The 15373-nt window shown below is 40.5% G+C and overlaps 1 protein-coding gene and 1 pseudogene across 1 annotated transcript in view; one reads left to right on the top strand and one right to left on the bottom strand.

Moving 5' to 3' along the window:
* The window catches only part of ST8SIA6 (ST8 alpha-N-acetyl-neuraminide alpha-2,8-sialyltransferase 6), a 43311-nt gene extending 30262 nt beyond the window's left edge, over nt 1-13049 (top strand). The window contains exons 7-10 of the mRNA XM_073334133.1: nt 2116-2208; nt 4481-4953; nt 9432-9504; nt 10597-13049. Of these exons, the coding sequence (XP_073190234.1) occupies nt 2116-2208; nt 4481-4949 (562 nt within the window). The 3' untranslated portion in view covers nt 4950-4953; nt 9432-9504; nt 10597-13049. The remainder of the gene's footprint in view (nt 1-2115; nt 2209-4480; nt 4954-9431; nt 9505-10596) is intronic.
* Nucleotides 13050-14038: 989 nt separating this feature from the next.
* LOC140906175 (ubiquinol-cytochrome-c reductase complex assembly factor 1 pseudogene) lies at nt 14039-14739 on the bottom strand (annotated as a pseudogene).
* Between the last annotated feature and the right edge of the window lie 634 nt (nt 14740-15373).

Genomic DNA, 15373 nt, shown 5'->3' with positions numbered 1-15373 from the left:
GGGATTAGAGTGCTTGAAGGGACTCTGTCAAGATTGGTAGGCCAAAAAGTAAACCAAATGGCTGTGCTATGGTTAGTTGGCATGGACATGCCCACCATCCCCATCCTCTCAGCCTGTCTGCCCCATTTTTCAACACAATAGCCACGCATCATGTTCTGCTCTGTAAATTTTGCTACTCTGAGTGCGTATAAGAACAGAGCAGAAGTAGAGAAAAGTGCACATGTATTCACACACCTGCGATTTCAGGGAATGCCAGCAATTCTTTCCCAAGTGTCTAACTACTGGCTCTTGCCCGCACGCTCAGGTTTAACTGGTCACCACATTTGGGGTGGGGAAGGAATTTTTCCCCAGATCAGATTGGCAGAGACCCTGGGGGGGTTTCATCTTCCTCTGCAGCATGGGGCACAGGTCATGGAAATGGTGGATTCTCTGTAACTTGAAGTCTTTAAATCATGATTTGAGGTCTTCAGTGACTCAGCCTGAGGTTAGAGGTCTATTACAGGAGTGGGTGGGTCAGGTTCTGTGGCCTGCAATGTGCAGGTCAGACTAGATGATCACGATGGTCCCTTCTGCCAAAAAAATCTGAGTCTGTATGAACCTGGATGTGTTCTAGTTTGGGGGTTGAGCCTCTGAGAAACTCCAATTTTTGCTTATTGAGCATCATTTAGGGTTGAGGGGTATTTTTCTTTTGATCAGGAGAAGAGATTTTTTTTTATTGTGACCCAAGCTAGCATTAAATGTTACATGCTTACCCTTGCCTTAGTCTTCATGCCAGGCACCTTAACCTTCTTGAGCACTTTTGAAAATCCCCTAGGCCCTTACTGGCATTTTCGGATATCTTTGAAAACTGGTTGTAGGAGCCTAAGTCACTTTGGGTACTTTTAAAAATGTTACCAATTGACATTCAGGGGACTACTCACAGGTATAAAGTCAAGCAGATGGTTACATGTTTTGCAGGATTGGGGCCTTGGGCTTAGGTTTTTTAAGATTTTTAGGCCTTGCAATGCTGAGTGGAAAGGGTTTTAAAGGTAGGCACCTAAATAGCTTCTCAAACTCCCAATGGGAGTTGGGCACCTCGGCACTTTTGAAAATCCCTATAGGCACCTAACTGCCTCCTGAGGTGCCTAAGGGTATGTCTATCCTGCAGCTGAGAGCAAGCCTCCCAGCCCGGGTAGATAGACCTTGGCTAGTGAGGCTTGAGCTAGTACACAAAAAATAGTAGTGTGGATGTTGCAGCTTGGGCTCTCGAGCCCACCTGACACCGTGGGTCTGAGCTTGGGTGGCAGAGATTCCTTTTGAGTCTCACTCCAGGTTGTGGAAGTAAAATTCCACTTTGTTCTCCACCAGAAACTTTCCAATATGTGAATGAGCAACAACCTTGCAGGCAGACCTCTGAGTCCACACCCATCTCCACTGGATTTTGTCACCTTTCTTATTTTTGACTTACATCTGTGCTTGTAAACAAGACAAAAGAGAAGCCTTGCCATGTCTAGTTTAGATGATTGGCTTGAATAGAAGTGATGCTAAACCTAAATGTAGCAGGTTTTTAAAGAACATAAGTGTTGGTAAACATAATTCAGACTAAAACTTTTTTCTTTTACCTTTAATAGAAATTGAGTATTTACTACTGAATCAGTAGTTGGAATGCATTAGTAGTTGGATACTTTTTTCCATTTTCATCTTTGAGGCAGGCAATAATATCACTATGCCAATTGCATCTTTAGTATTAATCTCACTGTTTTTAGTCAAAACTACAGAAAACCTTTAGAGGAGCTGCATTACTTTATCTTGGAAGGACATAGTGGCAGGATATAGTCTAGTGGTTAGAGCAGGGGAACTGGGAGGTGGGACTTCTTGGGTTTTTGTTAGCTTGGCTACTGACTTGTGTAATTTGGAGAAAATGTGACACTCTGTACCTCAGTGTACTCATCTGTAAAACCGGTTAAATACTTATTTTCAGGCATGTAGTAAGGGTTCATTAATATTTATTTATTTTTTCGGGTGCTTAGAGGGAGGTGACATATAAATGTTATGGTGCAGTCGAGGAATTTGCATAGAATAACAGCAGGGCATTTGTGCTGGGGTTCTGTTTAAATAACTGTTTCTAAATCTCAGGTGTAACCTTCCCCCAACCACAGGAAGTGTTAGCAAAGATGTTGGCAATAAAACAAATCTCGTGACTGTTAATCCAAGTATCATAGCACAGAAGTAAGTATCACCCCAATTTTTGTTCCTGTGAAATGTTGTTTAATTGTTGGACATGCTTTAGATTTTGTTATTAAACCCTTTGGGAAGCTATCACGGTGGGCAATGCATTCTGATTACTTCATTAGTGATCCTTAATTCCCAGGTAAAAGCCATACAAGCAAATGGAAGCCCATTAAACAAGTCCTTTTGGACAGAAATGAGTCGTCAATACAGAGATGAGCAGTACCTCTGTTTGCACCCACCACATGTTCCTAACCAGAAGCAACAGCAGCATTTCTCATCTCAAGTTCATTCTCTAAAGCTGGCATTCTAGCCATGATTTAGGAAAGCCCTTAAGCAAAAAACTGAGCTTATTGCTTATTGACTATCATTTAGGGCCCATCAGTGGGACTTATCATTAAGAATATGCTCAAGTGCTTTCCTGAATTGGGGCCTAAATTTCTGTAATGCATTGTCTGAACACTAAAGAATCCAACCCAAAGTAGATCTCCCTTTTTTTTCCTCCAAAGTGTTTTGCTTGCTTCCCCTTCTTGGGAAGAAAACAACAACAAAAGTCTGCTTAGAACTTGCTAATTATTGTATAACCTTCAGTTTCACATTGGGCCATTAGCTGTTCTAGCTAGTGCTTATCTGCCAAATGAATCAGTGTGGTATGTTGATATTTATTGCTTAATACTCTTACAGCATCTTACAGTTTGTCTTCTCTGTATTCCTCAAACAGACCAACCAGACAAATTTGACTCTGGCTTAAAAGTGAGACGAAAACAATTGAATACACAGAAAACTGAAGTTTTGTTGTAGCCATGTCAGGATATTCGATATTAGAAAGATATTAGAAATATATGTCAGGATATTAGAAAGAGAGAAGGTGGGTGAGGTAATATCTTTTATTGGACCAGCTTCTGTGTGTCTCAGCATCAGAAGTTGGTCCAGTAAAAGCTATTACCTCCCCATCTTGTCTCTCTGAAAGAAGTTTGTCATTGAATCAAGGAGATAGCTGGAGTCTTTGGAATAAATTCCACTTTTGATGCGCTCGCAACCCTTACTGATGTAAATGGAGATGTATTAGTGGCTTATACCAGCAGTGAATTTTGCCCATTGACTTCAGTGGGGTTGCAAGTAAAAGCAAAAGCAGAGGTTTAGCATAAGAAGGTAGTTTCGTTGGTGGCTTTCGAAGCTATTTATTGCTCTTGGGCTTAATCATGATGTTCCACTAAGTTTTTTACTCCGGTTTTTATTCAGGCAAATCTCGACTTAAGTTAACAGCATCAACCTTCATAAGGACTCAATAAAAATGAGTCAGGACTTTGGGATTTGGCCATTTCAATGATTGTATTTTTCAGGGCAAGCTGGAAGTGCCTTAGAAGGAGGAGAGGGAAAGGGTTGTCTAGAGAACTGCTCTAATTTTAATCCCTTCTAATTAGCAAGCTAAGTGTGGGGCTCTTCTCACAACACTGTAGTTGAAGTTATATCAGCCATTCTGTTATGAACTGTGTTTTCAAGGCATTTACAGTACAGATGTAAAAACTATTGCAGGGCTGAAACAAAGTCCCAAAGCAAAATCACTTTGACCATTTTTCTTATATTGCAGAATTTTGGAGGGCTCAACAGTTTGAATTGCCAGATCTCATGTCATTAGAAGTATGGTCTGATCTTCAAAAGTGCTGAGTCAGTGAGAGCTTTGGGTGTCATCAGCCTGGAAAACCAGTCCAATAGTATTTAAAAGGCAGCTACGGTTCTGATTCCGCAAAGACTTAAGCGTGTGCTTAACTTTAACTCCATGAGGACTATTCACATACTTAAAGTTAGGCACATGCACAAGTCTTTGCATGGTTGCAGCCTACATTTGTAAAGCAGCTATCACACATGTAGTGACTACTTTGCATAAAGATTTTTATGGTATATGCTAATGTGCACATTTTTAAATGTGTGGGGTTTCTCGCACCTTCCTTTGAAGACATGATTCTGGACTAGGTGGACCACTGGTCTGATTTGGTATGGCAACTCCTGTGAAATTAAGTAAATTGCATAGTGAATTTGTGATTATTAAATAATTCATATAAGACCAGATTTTCATAATAGCACATGCAAAACTGTGATCATATCATTTACAGTTACTGCCATTTAATCTGTACATGTAGTAATAGTGCTCACAGATTACATGCTCAAGCAGTTGTGAAAATCTGGCCTGCAATAATAAATTGTTGAATATTGAATTCAAGCATTTTTTCCCTCTAAAACTGATAAGTTCACTAGTCATTTTATTTGACAGATACAACAAGCTGAATGAAAAGAAGGTGACCTTTCTGGAGAACATTGCAAGTTATGGAAATGCTTTCCTTTTATTGCCAGCGTTTTCCTTCAAAAGCAACACAGCTGCTTCTTTCAAAGTATACCACACTCTACAAGAGTTCAGAGCAAAACAGAGGGCGATATTTTTTCATCCCAGGTACCTGAAAAGTCTAGCCCAGTTCTGGAGAACTAAGGGCGTGAAAGCATACCGATTATCTTCTGGTTTTATGATTGCTAGTGCTGCTATTGAACTGTGTGAGAATGTGAAGTTGTATGGCTTCTGGCCTTTCTCTAAAACCACAGAGGAGATGCCAATCAGTCACCACTATTATGACAACCAACTGCCCAAGCCGGGTTTCCACGCGATGCCCAAAGAATACAACCAGATTCTCCAACTTCATGGGAAGGGCATTGTGAAGCTGCAGTTTGGTAAATGTGACTCAGACTAAAAAGGTACGTCAGATTCCTCAAAGATAAAACACTTCCGTTTAAGTTTCAGGGCAAAACTGCCTTTTCTGCAACCGGGTGCTGTTCCCCAGATATGCACATTATTCCCAAAGAGTCTGAGAGTTAGAGGGAGGATTGACTGCTTTGCCTACATGTACAGTACCAAAGGTTCAGGTCAACTCCAGCTTTTTCTTCCACATGGTCAACTTCTGAAGGGTGCATTGCTGCATACATGAAGGATTGGCAGCACCATCCGTGATTGTCACAACGCAGTCTATCAATAGTGTTCTGTTGCCCCAAATCTGTGCCCGCCAGTCTTCTGTGTTTTGTGATGGATTCCCCAAGGTGTCCTGTTTTGATTAAAAGTGGGCTATTTTATTTAAGACCGACACATTCTACCACCTGAAAGAGAAGAGGCAAGATTCTGGTGCTGCCTAAACCTTTCTACACTGCTCCAACAGTGTACGGGACCATAAAAAGGGCCAAGCAGTCCATGGAGAAATTCACCCAGAGAAGAGGCAACATATGGCAGGTGTATGGAACCTTGTGCCCCCCACTCACATGTCCCTGCAGAGTGGTTATGCCAGGTTGGCAAAAGGAGAGGGAGTGACTACAGTACTCCATGTTGCTGCAGTTCTGGTCTGCAGAGCAGCTGGTTGATGAAAGTGGAGAAGCTGCCATAGGTTACAGCAGCTCTTGGGACTGCTGTAACTTACTTTGGGGATTGCACTGGCCCACAGAGCATCCCAGAATCATAGAGGCATGAAGCACTGTACCCTCTTTGCCTGGGCTGCATCTTCTTTGTTCTGCATCCTAAGAGATGCAGCACAGAACTTGGCCCCAGATCTTGAGTGCAAATTACAGTTGACTGTGGAAAGATTTGGTTGTGAGATTCTTTTGACCTGTTGACAAAACACAACCTGCCAATATCCTTCAGCTACGTCAAAATTTCCAGCTCAACATCTCGTGCTGTTACTCACTATGACTCTCCAAAATGACTCCTAGTCACTAGGGCTTTGACTCTCCAAAAGATGGGAGTCCAAACACCAATAAATAGGTTACAATGAGACCTGAATATAGTATTTTAATTGGACTGATATAATCTTTCTCCAGTATTTTTCAAGTTATATAAAAGAAAACTGCCCAGCAATCTGAAAGTTCAAAAGCTAAGAAATACTTTTTCTTCTGCTTAGACTGTGAAATTGATTTCAAAATGGTTTTCAGTGCTATTTAGAAAACGCACTTTCAAATATATATTTCACAGTTGCTTCATAACGATAAGATTGCTACCTTTTAAACTTTCAGACTGCTGGGCCAAGCCAAATAAGCACAATTTTCTTCCAGTGGTTTCAGATCTTCCCATCTTCAAAAGAAGAAAACAGAATGAGGATTGCTTATACATAACATTACAATACCTAATAGAATGGGGGATGGGGAGGTACACACTTTACTAGGTTATACTTTCTAACTGTAAAAAGGAATGGCATATAGGGAATGTTGAGAAATACATAATGCATTTTGTAATCACACATACAGTTGCTATGCTTTTTACATCCTGCGGTTTCCCCTGTTTGCACTTCATATAATATTAACCATGATAACTATGCCATATAACTTTAATTATAGTAAGTATGCCAGCTAGGAAAACGAATAGGAAGCCATTTATGAATTTTTCATCAGAATGGAGCACATAGGAGTCACAAAAAAGCTTAAGCATATGTATGGGTGAATTAAACACTGTCAATGCTTGACAGATTGAGGATCTGAAAACCAATTCTGTGGCCAGATTTGCATGGTAAACTGCAAAAAAAAAAAAACAATCTGAGGAGTAAATTGCACTGCCGTAACATTGAAACTTTTTGACTTTAATGGCTTGTATTTCCAAAAGGAAAGAATCTAATCCTTTAACAACAAAGAAGTGAAATGTTTTATTAAGATATCCTGTAGAGATGGTTGAAATTTTTAATGAAGCTTTTCATTGAAAAAATGATCTTGTAAAAATCAGATGTCTTCATAATTTTTTTTTAAAATATTCCACTCTGGCGAGCACAAGGATTAGGTCTGGGTCTGTCCCCTGAATGTGTGTGCAACTGAGGCAGGTTACTTATATTCTCTTCCCCTTTGGGGCACCCACAGAGGTTTCAGCCATAATCTTGCCCACAGTGTTCTCTCTGTGGCTGTAAATGAGCACTGTGTTTTGTTGACCTCAATTGAGCAATGATCTCATATACTGTAGCAAAGTGGCAGGATTCTCCTGTTGACCCACCCTTTTTAGCAGGTGTACGAACCCTGCAGGGAGATGGTAACTGGTTCCTGATAAATCCTTGTAGCAGGTGTGGCTTGTTAACCCCACCCTGGCGATAAGGGAAGGAAATTAGAGAGAGGAAATTATGGTTTGGGCTACTGATGTGTTGTCAAGGAAACGCAAGGAGTAGTCAGGAAGAAAGCTTAGCCTGAGGTTTATGTTTCCATTGCAGCTTGAGTCACCCATAAAGGCAAACCCCAGGAAGAGGGGAAGATTGCACTTCATGCTGTGGGCTAAATCTTCCAGCCGTGTAATTTGGCGCAGATCCACTGATGTCAATGGGGTGGCACCATTTTCCACCAGCTGATGGCTAGTATGTGTAGAATCAGTTCAGAGCAGTATGGGAGCTCCATCTACTTAAATACACCCTCATGCAGGCACGTCCTTAGGCACACACGTATTTGCACTGGAATACATGCAGACTTTGTCACAGAGAGAGAAAATGAGAGATGCAGCAGAATCCTGGAATTATATTAAAAGAATGATCTAGAAGTGTTTCTCAATGACCGGTCCATGGACCAGCACTGGTCCCTGACATCTCCCTGACACAGATGAGGAAGGCAGTGAGCTGGTCCATGGTATCAAAAAAGTTTGAGAATCACTGATCTGGATTATTTTGTATTGGATAACTAAGTCATTTTTGCTATGGCTCTGTGGTTGAGCAGTCTTGTTTGCTCATTGGTTAAACCAGATAAGCCTGGAGGATTCAAATAAACATAGGTTCCAGAGGAGAAAAATAGCCCCTTTCCATGCTTAGAAATAGCAGGAAGAAGAATTGGCTTCAAGAAAAAATGTCAAATGATAAATTAATTAGTCTGGCAAAAATCTTATTGTTCAGAAGCCTCATTCAAGTACCTGGATAAGCAAACGTGCCAGAAGTTCTGCTTGCCAGAAAGAGACAAGGAGACTGGCTCCAGACTGAAGGGTATCTGACATAGCATTAAGCTGCTGCTCACTGGGGTGGGTGGCTGACCAGAGAAGCTGAGCAGGAGTGAAGCAGGGAGGACTGAGCCACCTCAGAGGTAAGAGGAGGAGAGGTGGCTAAGCAGGTTAATATTACTGGGCTGCCCATCAGAGGGGCAAAAGGAGGAGGGGCTGAGCAGAGTGATGGAGTTGAGCTGCTCCTTGGCGAGGAAGGGGATGGGTATCATTGATGCTAGCAAAGCCTCGGTAGGTAGGGCCAGATGGAAAGGTACAGCTGAATATGCCTTCATCTGAGCCTCAGTTTGAATATTTGAGGTCAGTGGTGGTTGTGGAGCCTAATAATTGGGGTTGGGCTTTTCAGCTATAGTCAGATGGTCCAAAGGCAGCTAGTTTTGATAAAAAGGCAAGCAATAATGTCTTTCCAGCCAAGCTAGAGAAGACTATATAGCACCTTATGGAGCCATGCAACCTTAGCAGCAGCTGCCATTGCTATAGTACTGCATATAAGTCCTGATCCAGCATAGCACTTCAGCATGTGCTTAACTTTTAGCTCATGAGTCGACTCTATGAACTCAGTGGGACGCCTCACACACCTTAAAGGTAAGCATGTGCTGAAGTGCTATGCTGGAGCTGGGCTGCAATGGGGATGAAAATAAATTGTTCTTGTCTAATTAGCAAGCCTCAGAATAGATGTAATGGATCTGAAATTGTAAATGGAAACAATTTTATTTACAATTAATTTCTGCTAACTTTAATCAGGAAGGGGAGGGAACCATCTTCCAGAAGAAATGCAAGAATCTGAAACGCTGAAAGTTACCTCTACAGACATAGAAATATTATATTATATTTGTATCTCCCATGTACAGGCCCATTGGCCTGACCCTGCTTAGCTGATAGGAGCTGCTGATAAGGTGATAGAGGCATACCATGCGGTGGCCTAACTGTAGGCACGGCTGAATAACCACTACTGTAGATGTTCTAGTGATCTTAGAGCCCTCCTCTAAAGAGAACAGATGTTTGAACTAGATAGCTCACTATCAGTCCTTTCCACACCCTGAGGATTCTGAGTCTGATGTTGTATAACAAATGTCTGAGACTCTAGTCTAACATAAGGCTGAATACAGATGTGTGAGGCAAAACAGGCTTAAGTTACAAGAACTGTAAAAAATTGGCTTATTTTGAATCTAATATACCGTTTACTTATGTACAAGAAACAGTGACACTTGTTGTTGTTGTTTTTTTGTTTTCATTCCAGGGTGGTGATTCCAAAGGAGAAAATTTGTGTGTATCTCAGAAGTTTGGTATTGGATTTGATATGATGATGATTTGTGAGTATTAAACTGCACTATTATAATTTGGGAATATTTTACACTTAAGGAGAAAAGTGAATGATTTTTGACATAGTGATTGCTATGTTTTTGAACTTCTTGTGATCAAAATTGTTTACACAAACAAAATTTATCTGGAAAATCTTTGGACTATTGGTTAAATTTAACAAAGCACAATCTTAAAATGGTGCCACTATGTGACATTTGTAATTTTTGCTTGTCAAATTATTATAATTTAAAAATGTTTTGACATTTTTGTTCATTTCTCACAAGGTGGACAAAAGTGTGTAATTTATTAGCTCCACGGTCTGATGTGTTTACATTTGGCAATTAACTTTTTCTACTGAAGGCCTTGATCCTGCAAATTCCTCCACTAAGAGTAATTATTGCAGAAAAAAGTCATTTGGATTGTGCAATAGAGTGCTGGTGCCACTAGAGGGCACGGGCACGAGACCACATAGAGAGAGAAAATGAGTCTGCTCTACAGTCTTAGCTAACAGGGCGTTGGCTTTTTAGCTCATGCAGTAGAGGCTCATGCATTTAGCTCCAGAGGTCCCAGGTTCAATCCTGCCCGCCGACAACCAGGGTCTGTTGGTGTTACAAGTGGGAGCTTGTCCGGGATTTCAACTCAGAAGAAGTCTCTGAAGCTCAGGACATGCCTCCTCAGCTAGGGGAAGTATGTAACCTACACACCTTCTGGGTGTGGTGTTGTCCCCTCTAGTGGCGGGGTGGGGCTGGGGGTGGAGAGAGAGAGACTGACTGCTCTATAGCCTTAGCTAACAGTCAGTTGGCTTTTAGCTTGAGCGGTAGACGCTCATGCACTGAGCTCCAGAGGTCCTCAGTTCGATTCTGCCCACTGAGAATGGGCATCTGTTGGCTTTACACCCACACTAGGGTGTTATACCACTAGTCAGTTTCCCCAAGTAGATAAGCCCTTACCCATGTGTTTAATTTTATGCACTGTGAGTAAACTCATGGATGTAATGGGACTACTTGTTTGAATGTGTGTAAGTGTTTGCAGGATCAGAGGCCTATGGTTGTTTTTGTTTTGTTTTTTTTAAACCAGTTTAGTTAATTGTATTCTCTTCTCAGTTCAGTTCAACTCCTGCTAAGGACAATGGGCTAGATTCTATGCTGTGCCTCCCAGAACCCTGGTAGTGCACACCACTATGGGCATTTCTCCTCCACCCTAGATGAGTATCCTGGCCCGCATACAAAATGGACCTGTCAGCCAAAGAAACCAACTGCAAAACCTCAGTCACCCTTTACATTTCTTCCTGCAACTCGCTGACATTCAGGCATAAAACCTTCCAAGGAGTTAGGACGTCTGATGCGTTCCATTAAAACTCCCCAGTAGAGCTCTTCCAGTGTCCTGCCCCAAGCCACATGCCCTATGCCAGGGATTGTAGTGGGGGTGGGGTTGTGTATGGACAGCCCCAAACTAGTCTTGTGATGAAGCAGTTCTCCCCTGGCCCCTTGTGGCTCCTGTATGGTCCCTAAACACCAGTGGAGATTATAGGGGCGAGAGCAGAGGCAAAGTTGGCCCCACTGGAAAGAGCCCTATTAACGTTAGTGGGAGTTGGTCTGAGCCTTTGTTTCTGTGCTTTTGATTTACAGGAAGTGATGTTCCTTTGCTCATTATAACTCACAGATTTTAATATAGAATAGGACAAAATTCTAATAACCCGTTTCTGCTACCAGCAGAATCTCCATGATCTCTTGGGGAGTCTATTGAATGATCAAGTCAAATATATAATTTTCTTATCCTTTTGTACATATTCCGCTAAATCTCAGATATTTGTTTACTAAATATCATCTTTGACCAGATAACACTAATTCTTCATTCTACATTAGATTAAACTTTAAATATTCCAATCATTGAGCTTAGCTGAGAGCAAAGTATTGGGGAAAAGACTGTTTAAATAAAGTGTAAAAAAAAATTACTGTTTTTTCTTTAAATTTAATCTGTTATAGAAATATTCCTACACCCCTGTGAAATTGAAGTATATTTAATATATTTGTAATTTACACATGTTTTATATGTGCATTTTTATAACTGCTTCATATTTGGCCCTTTTGTTTATATTCTTAATGTTAATTACATCAAATACCTAATTAAATTAAATTGTTAGAATGAGACAGAGAAGTTACAAACTATTTTTCCAAAAATAGAAGAAAAAAAAGTGATGCATCCCAATGGCAGAATTTTGAGATTATCTCATTGAATTCTCCATTAACAAGTAACTCTTCATCTGTCATTTTGAACAATTGCTTCCTGGATTTACTTCCTCTAGAAAAGTCAGAGCAAATAAAGACCCATGTTACACCAAGAGACTTCATTATCCTGGTGGTTTCAGAAGTGAGAGAATCTTTCTTCCATTTGCCTTTTTATTTATAGGAGTTAATCCATTGGAAAAAACTTTGGGTTTTTCCCCCCAAAATTTGCCTTTCCTGTGACTCCCCCAGTTTATTACAGAATGACCCAATACAAAACTCTTAGACATACTAAGGGACAGATTTTAAAACCTAGCCTCCCATTTGCAAGGATAGTTTGTGAGTTCAAATAATGTCGCCTAACATCCTAATCTGCAGCTGGATCACCCGAGTGCACCCCTGCAGACCTTCTCCTGAATTCACACACTGCGGAATCCAAGATGATAGACACAGGTGCAGGGGTGTGTATGGGTAGATCCAGTTCCAGAATCTAGCTCTTTGAAATCCAGCTAACTGATTGTACATATCAGTTAGACATCTTGGTGAGATTAACTGTGCCTGTAGACAATTGCAAAACTGATAGGTGCAAAATCATGGTTGCAAATTGAGATACTGGTTGAAGCAGATTTACGATTTAAGCTTCTTTACAGACCATCTCTACTTTTGTTTTAGTCCATGTGATGCACAGACTGAAATTAAGGGAGAGTGGTAAATGGGGAGATTCTAAACTACCTGACAGTTTATAAGGTTATAAGTGAACATACATTTTCATTTTCAAGATAATTCCGTGCATCATAACACATAACTATGGCCTCAGAAAGGTTTAAAACTTGTCCCTTGCCTGAGGTTTCAATGTCTCCAAAATGTGTATTGTTTGGGTTTGCTTTTATTTTGTTTCTTTTATATGTGAATATCACACTAGTTATTACACATTCTTTGAGCTGTTAGGACTGTGCATTTCACCAGAAAAAATGATGCTGATGGTGTAGGCTCTGCTAATGTTATTTCCAAAAAGGTCTCTTAAAAATCTATCATTGTACATTCTTATGCTTTAAGATATGCACTTGCTATTGTCTGTTCTTACATATTAAGATGTTACAGTATAATGTATAACTGTCTGTCTGTAGCATTTAGGAGGAGGCATGCAATGCCCCTCTACTGTACGTGTGCATCACCACTTGCTTTTATAACAGGAAACTGAGGTGAAGTTGTATTGTTGAGACATCAGTCAGTTGATTTTAATTTATACTTTGTTTTATGTTTTAAAGTGCCTAATGATTTTATGTCAAAAACACATTGGTTTCACAGTTATGATGCATTCTTAGGACACTGTACCAGTTCCATATTGTTCTGTAATGGAATATTTTTGCAATTTCTGTTTGGAAATAAAGACTTATTAGACATACCTGTGTACTGCTTCTTTTATCCTTAAGACGTACCTATTAAAAAACACAGTCGCTGAACTAGAAACCCCATGTTGACCTTTAGTTTGTGCAATAAAGCCCTACTTTCTGTTGATTTATTTGGTGCAGATTTTCATTGAATAATACTGTTGGGGTAACTATTGCCTGCTTAACTAGTTAAAATGTTAACTAGAAAAGGTCTTGAACCTCTTCTTTGTGGGTAGAGCATAGTTTTATCCCCTAGAGAACATGAATAGACCATTGAGATGTTACTGTACTGAAGCAATCACTAGAGCACAGCTCTAAACTCTAAAGTGACTTTTAGCCATAGTCCTACCATGGCCCTATCCCCTCCCTCTTGGTGGCTAGTACCCAAGGAGGTTAGCAAGGACTGTGAACATGCCTGGCCCTGGCTCCAGCTCCTTGCACCTACCTCTCCTTGTGCATCTGTGCAAAGGGCCAGTCACAGTCTGACCCTAACCTGGGCTTTAATCAAAAATCACTTCAAGATCTTCTCAGCCAATTCCCAAGCATTTTAATGCAAAAATAGACTCTGTCCCCTCAAAGCCAGGATAGAGGCATATCAATGTTGAGAACACGCAGAACTCGGCCTTGTGCTTAGCAACTTTTCATGGAGCAGAAAGAGTAATGTCGTATCTGTGTGAAGCAGCTCCCCTCTTGCCAGTTAAAGAGCAGAGAACCCGGTTTTTGAGGTAGCTATCACTTTTGGTAAGATATCTGGTTTTCAAAGGATGGACGCTGTCTCTCAGAACCTACCTACAAGGTCAACTTTATGCTTCTGCAACAGCCAGGCATTCCTCAAGTGAACTAGCAGCATCTAATCCCAGATAGAATATTCAAAAGAGTACTGCTGTCAGGTTACCAACATGTAAAATCAATACAAAAAGGCTATTTATTTAAATATATTCTTTCAACAGCAAATATTTATTTCTTCCCTTCTTGGGTACCCCACAGAATAAGAACCTCACTTTTAGGTACAAGCTGACTTTTAACACCTTGTTCATTGACTGAAGGTCCCAGAGTCCTTCATTATTATACACTGGGGAAGTTGGCTTCAGAATGCTTTGGGCATTACTCTCCACAAGAGGGTGCCAAGCCACTTCACCAGTCAGTAGCCGGTCCTCTCCATTTATAGCATCCAGGTACTGCAACCGCTTGCACACATACTCCATTAGCTGCCTGGGACCCTCCGTGCTTATTGAAAAGGTTTCTCCAAAGGGCTGCTGCCAGTACATGGTCATCAGACAAAATCCCCTCATCATACCCAATATAGCTGCATAGAAATTTTCTGTCATGCTTCTTTCAGAGTAACCGAATCAATCCCCATCACTTTACCATGCTGTTCAACATCTTCCCACATAGAATGAACTATATAGCGACACATGTATTTCCCAGCTTCACCCTCCTGTTTCATTCGTACCAGACATATACAGACATGAAGTGGGGCTACTAGAAACCATGAGTTCAATGTATCGGGCATATGGCACCCGTGAAAGAATTCCTCGTAGTCAGTTGTCTCCACACAGCAAGTGTATATGCGCAGAGCTGTTATCTTAATCTTCCATTTGTTATATTTCAGTGGTCTGGTGAATCCCATTGCTTCTAGTGCAGTAGGTTAATAATGCCCTAGACTTACCTCTACTGCAAGGTTATCAATGGTCTGTATATTTACTGAGGCTCTCAAATAGAGATGAGGGAAAAATTGGACTGTACTTCAAGTCAATAAATGTATGTATATATATTCTGTTTCATAAATACCAGCAATTGCAGACCACAAGCAAATATTTTCCATTCCTGTGTGGGGATACCCTTTGTTTCTTTGCTTCATTGTTTTGAACGACTTGGAAATGCCTTTTTTTATTTTAGTGGATTGGTTAAAAGAAAGCAAAGATTTTTAAAAAATAAATCATTGCTGCTTTTCTCTTTTCAAAAAATGAAAGGTTAAACATTTTCAAAACAGCAATTAAGTAAAAATGTGACAAACACCTGGTTTGAAGGTATTTAGTGAGTACCGTAAGACAATAGTATGGCTTCTTTATTAAAGTCATTTTTGATCATATAGAAATCTAGGGCACAGTAGTTCTAAGTTGGCACATACAAGAGAACAACCCTCAAGTGGATGAATTTCAGAGGGAAAGTTTACACTCCTTGCCTTTCAGTCTAAGAGAATAGCAGGTGATTTCGCTTCTATGCTACTTATTTGTGAGATTCTCCAAATAGAATCTGACTGT

The sequence above is a fragment of the Lepidochelys kempii genome, chromosome 2 (assembly GCF_965140285.1).
Source record: "Lepidochelys kempii isolate rLepKem1 chromosome 2, rLepKem1.hap1, whole genome shotgun sequence".
NCBI classification, from domain to species: domain Eukaryota; kingdom Metazoa; phylum Chordata; order Testudines; family Cheloniidae; genus Lepidochelys; species Lepidochelys kempii.
This window is presented reverse-complemented; position numbering and strand designations above follow the sequence as displayed.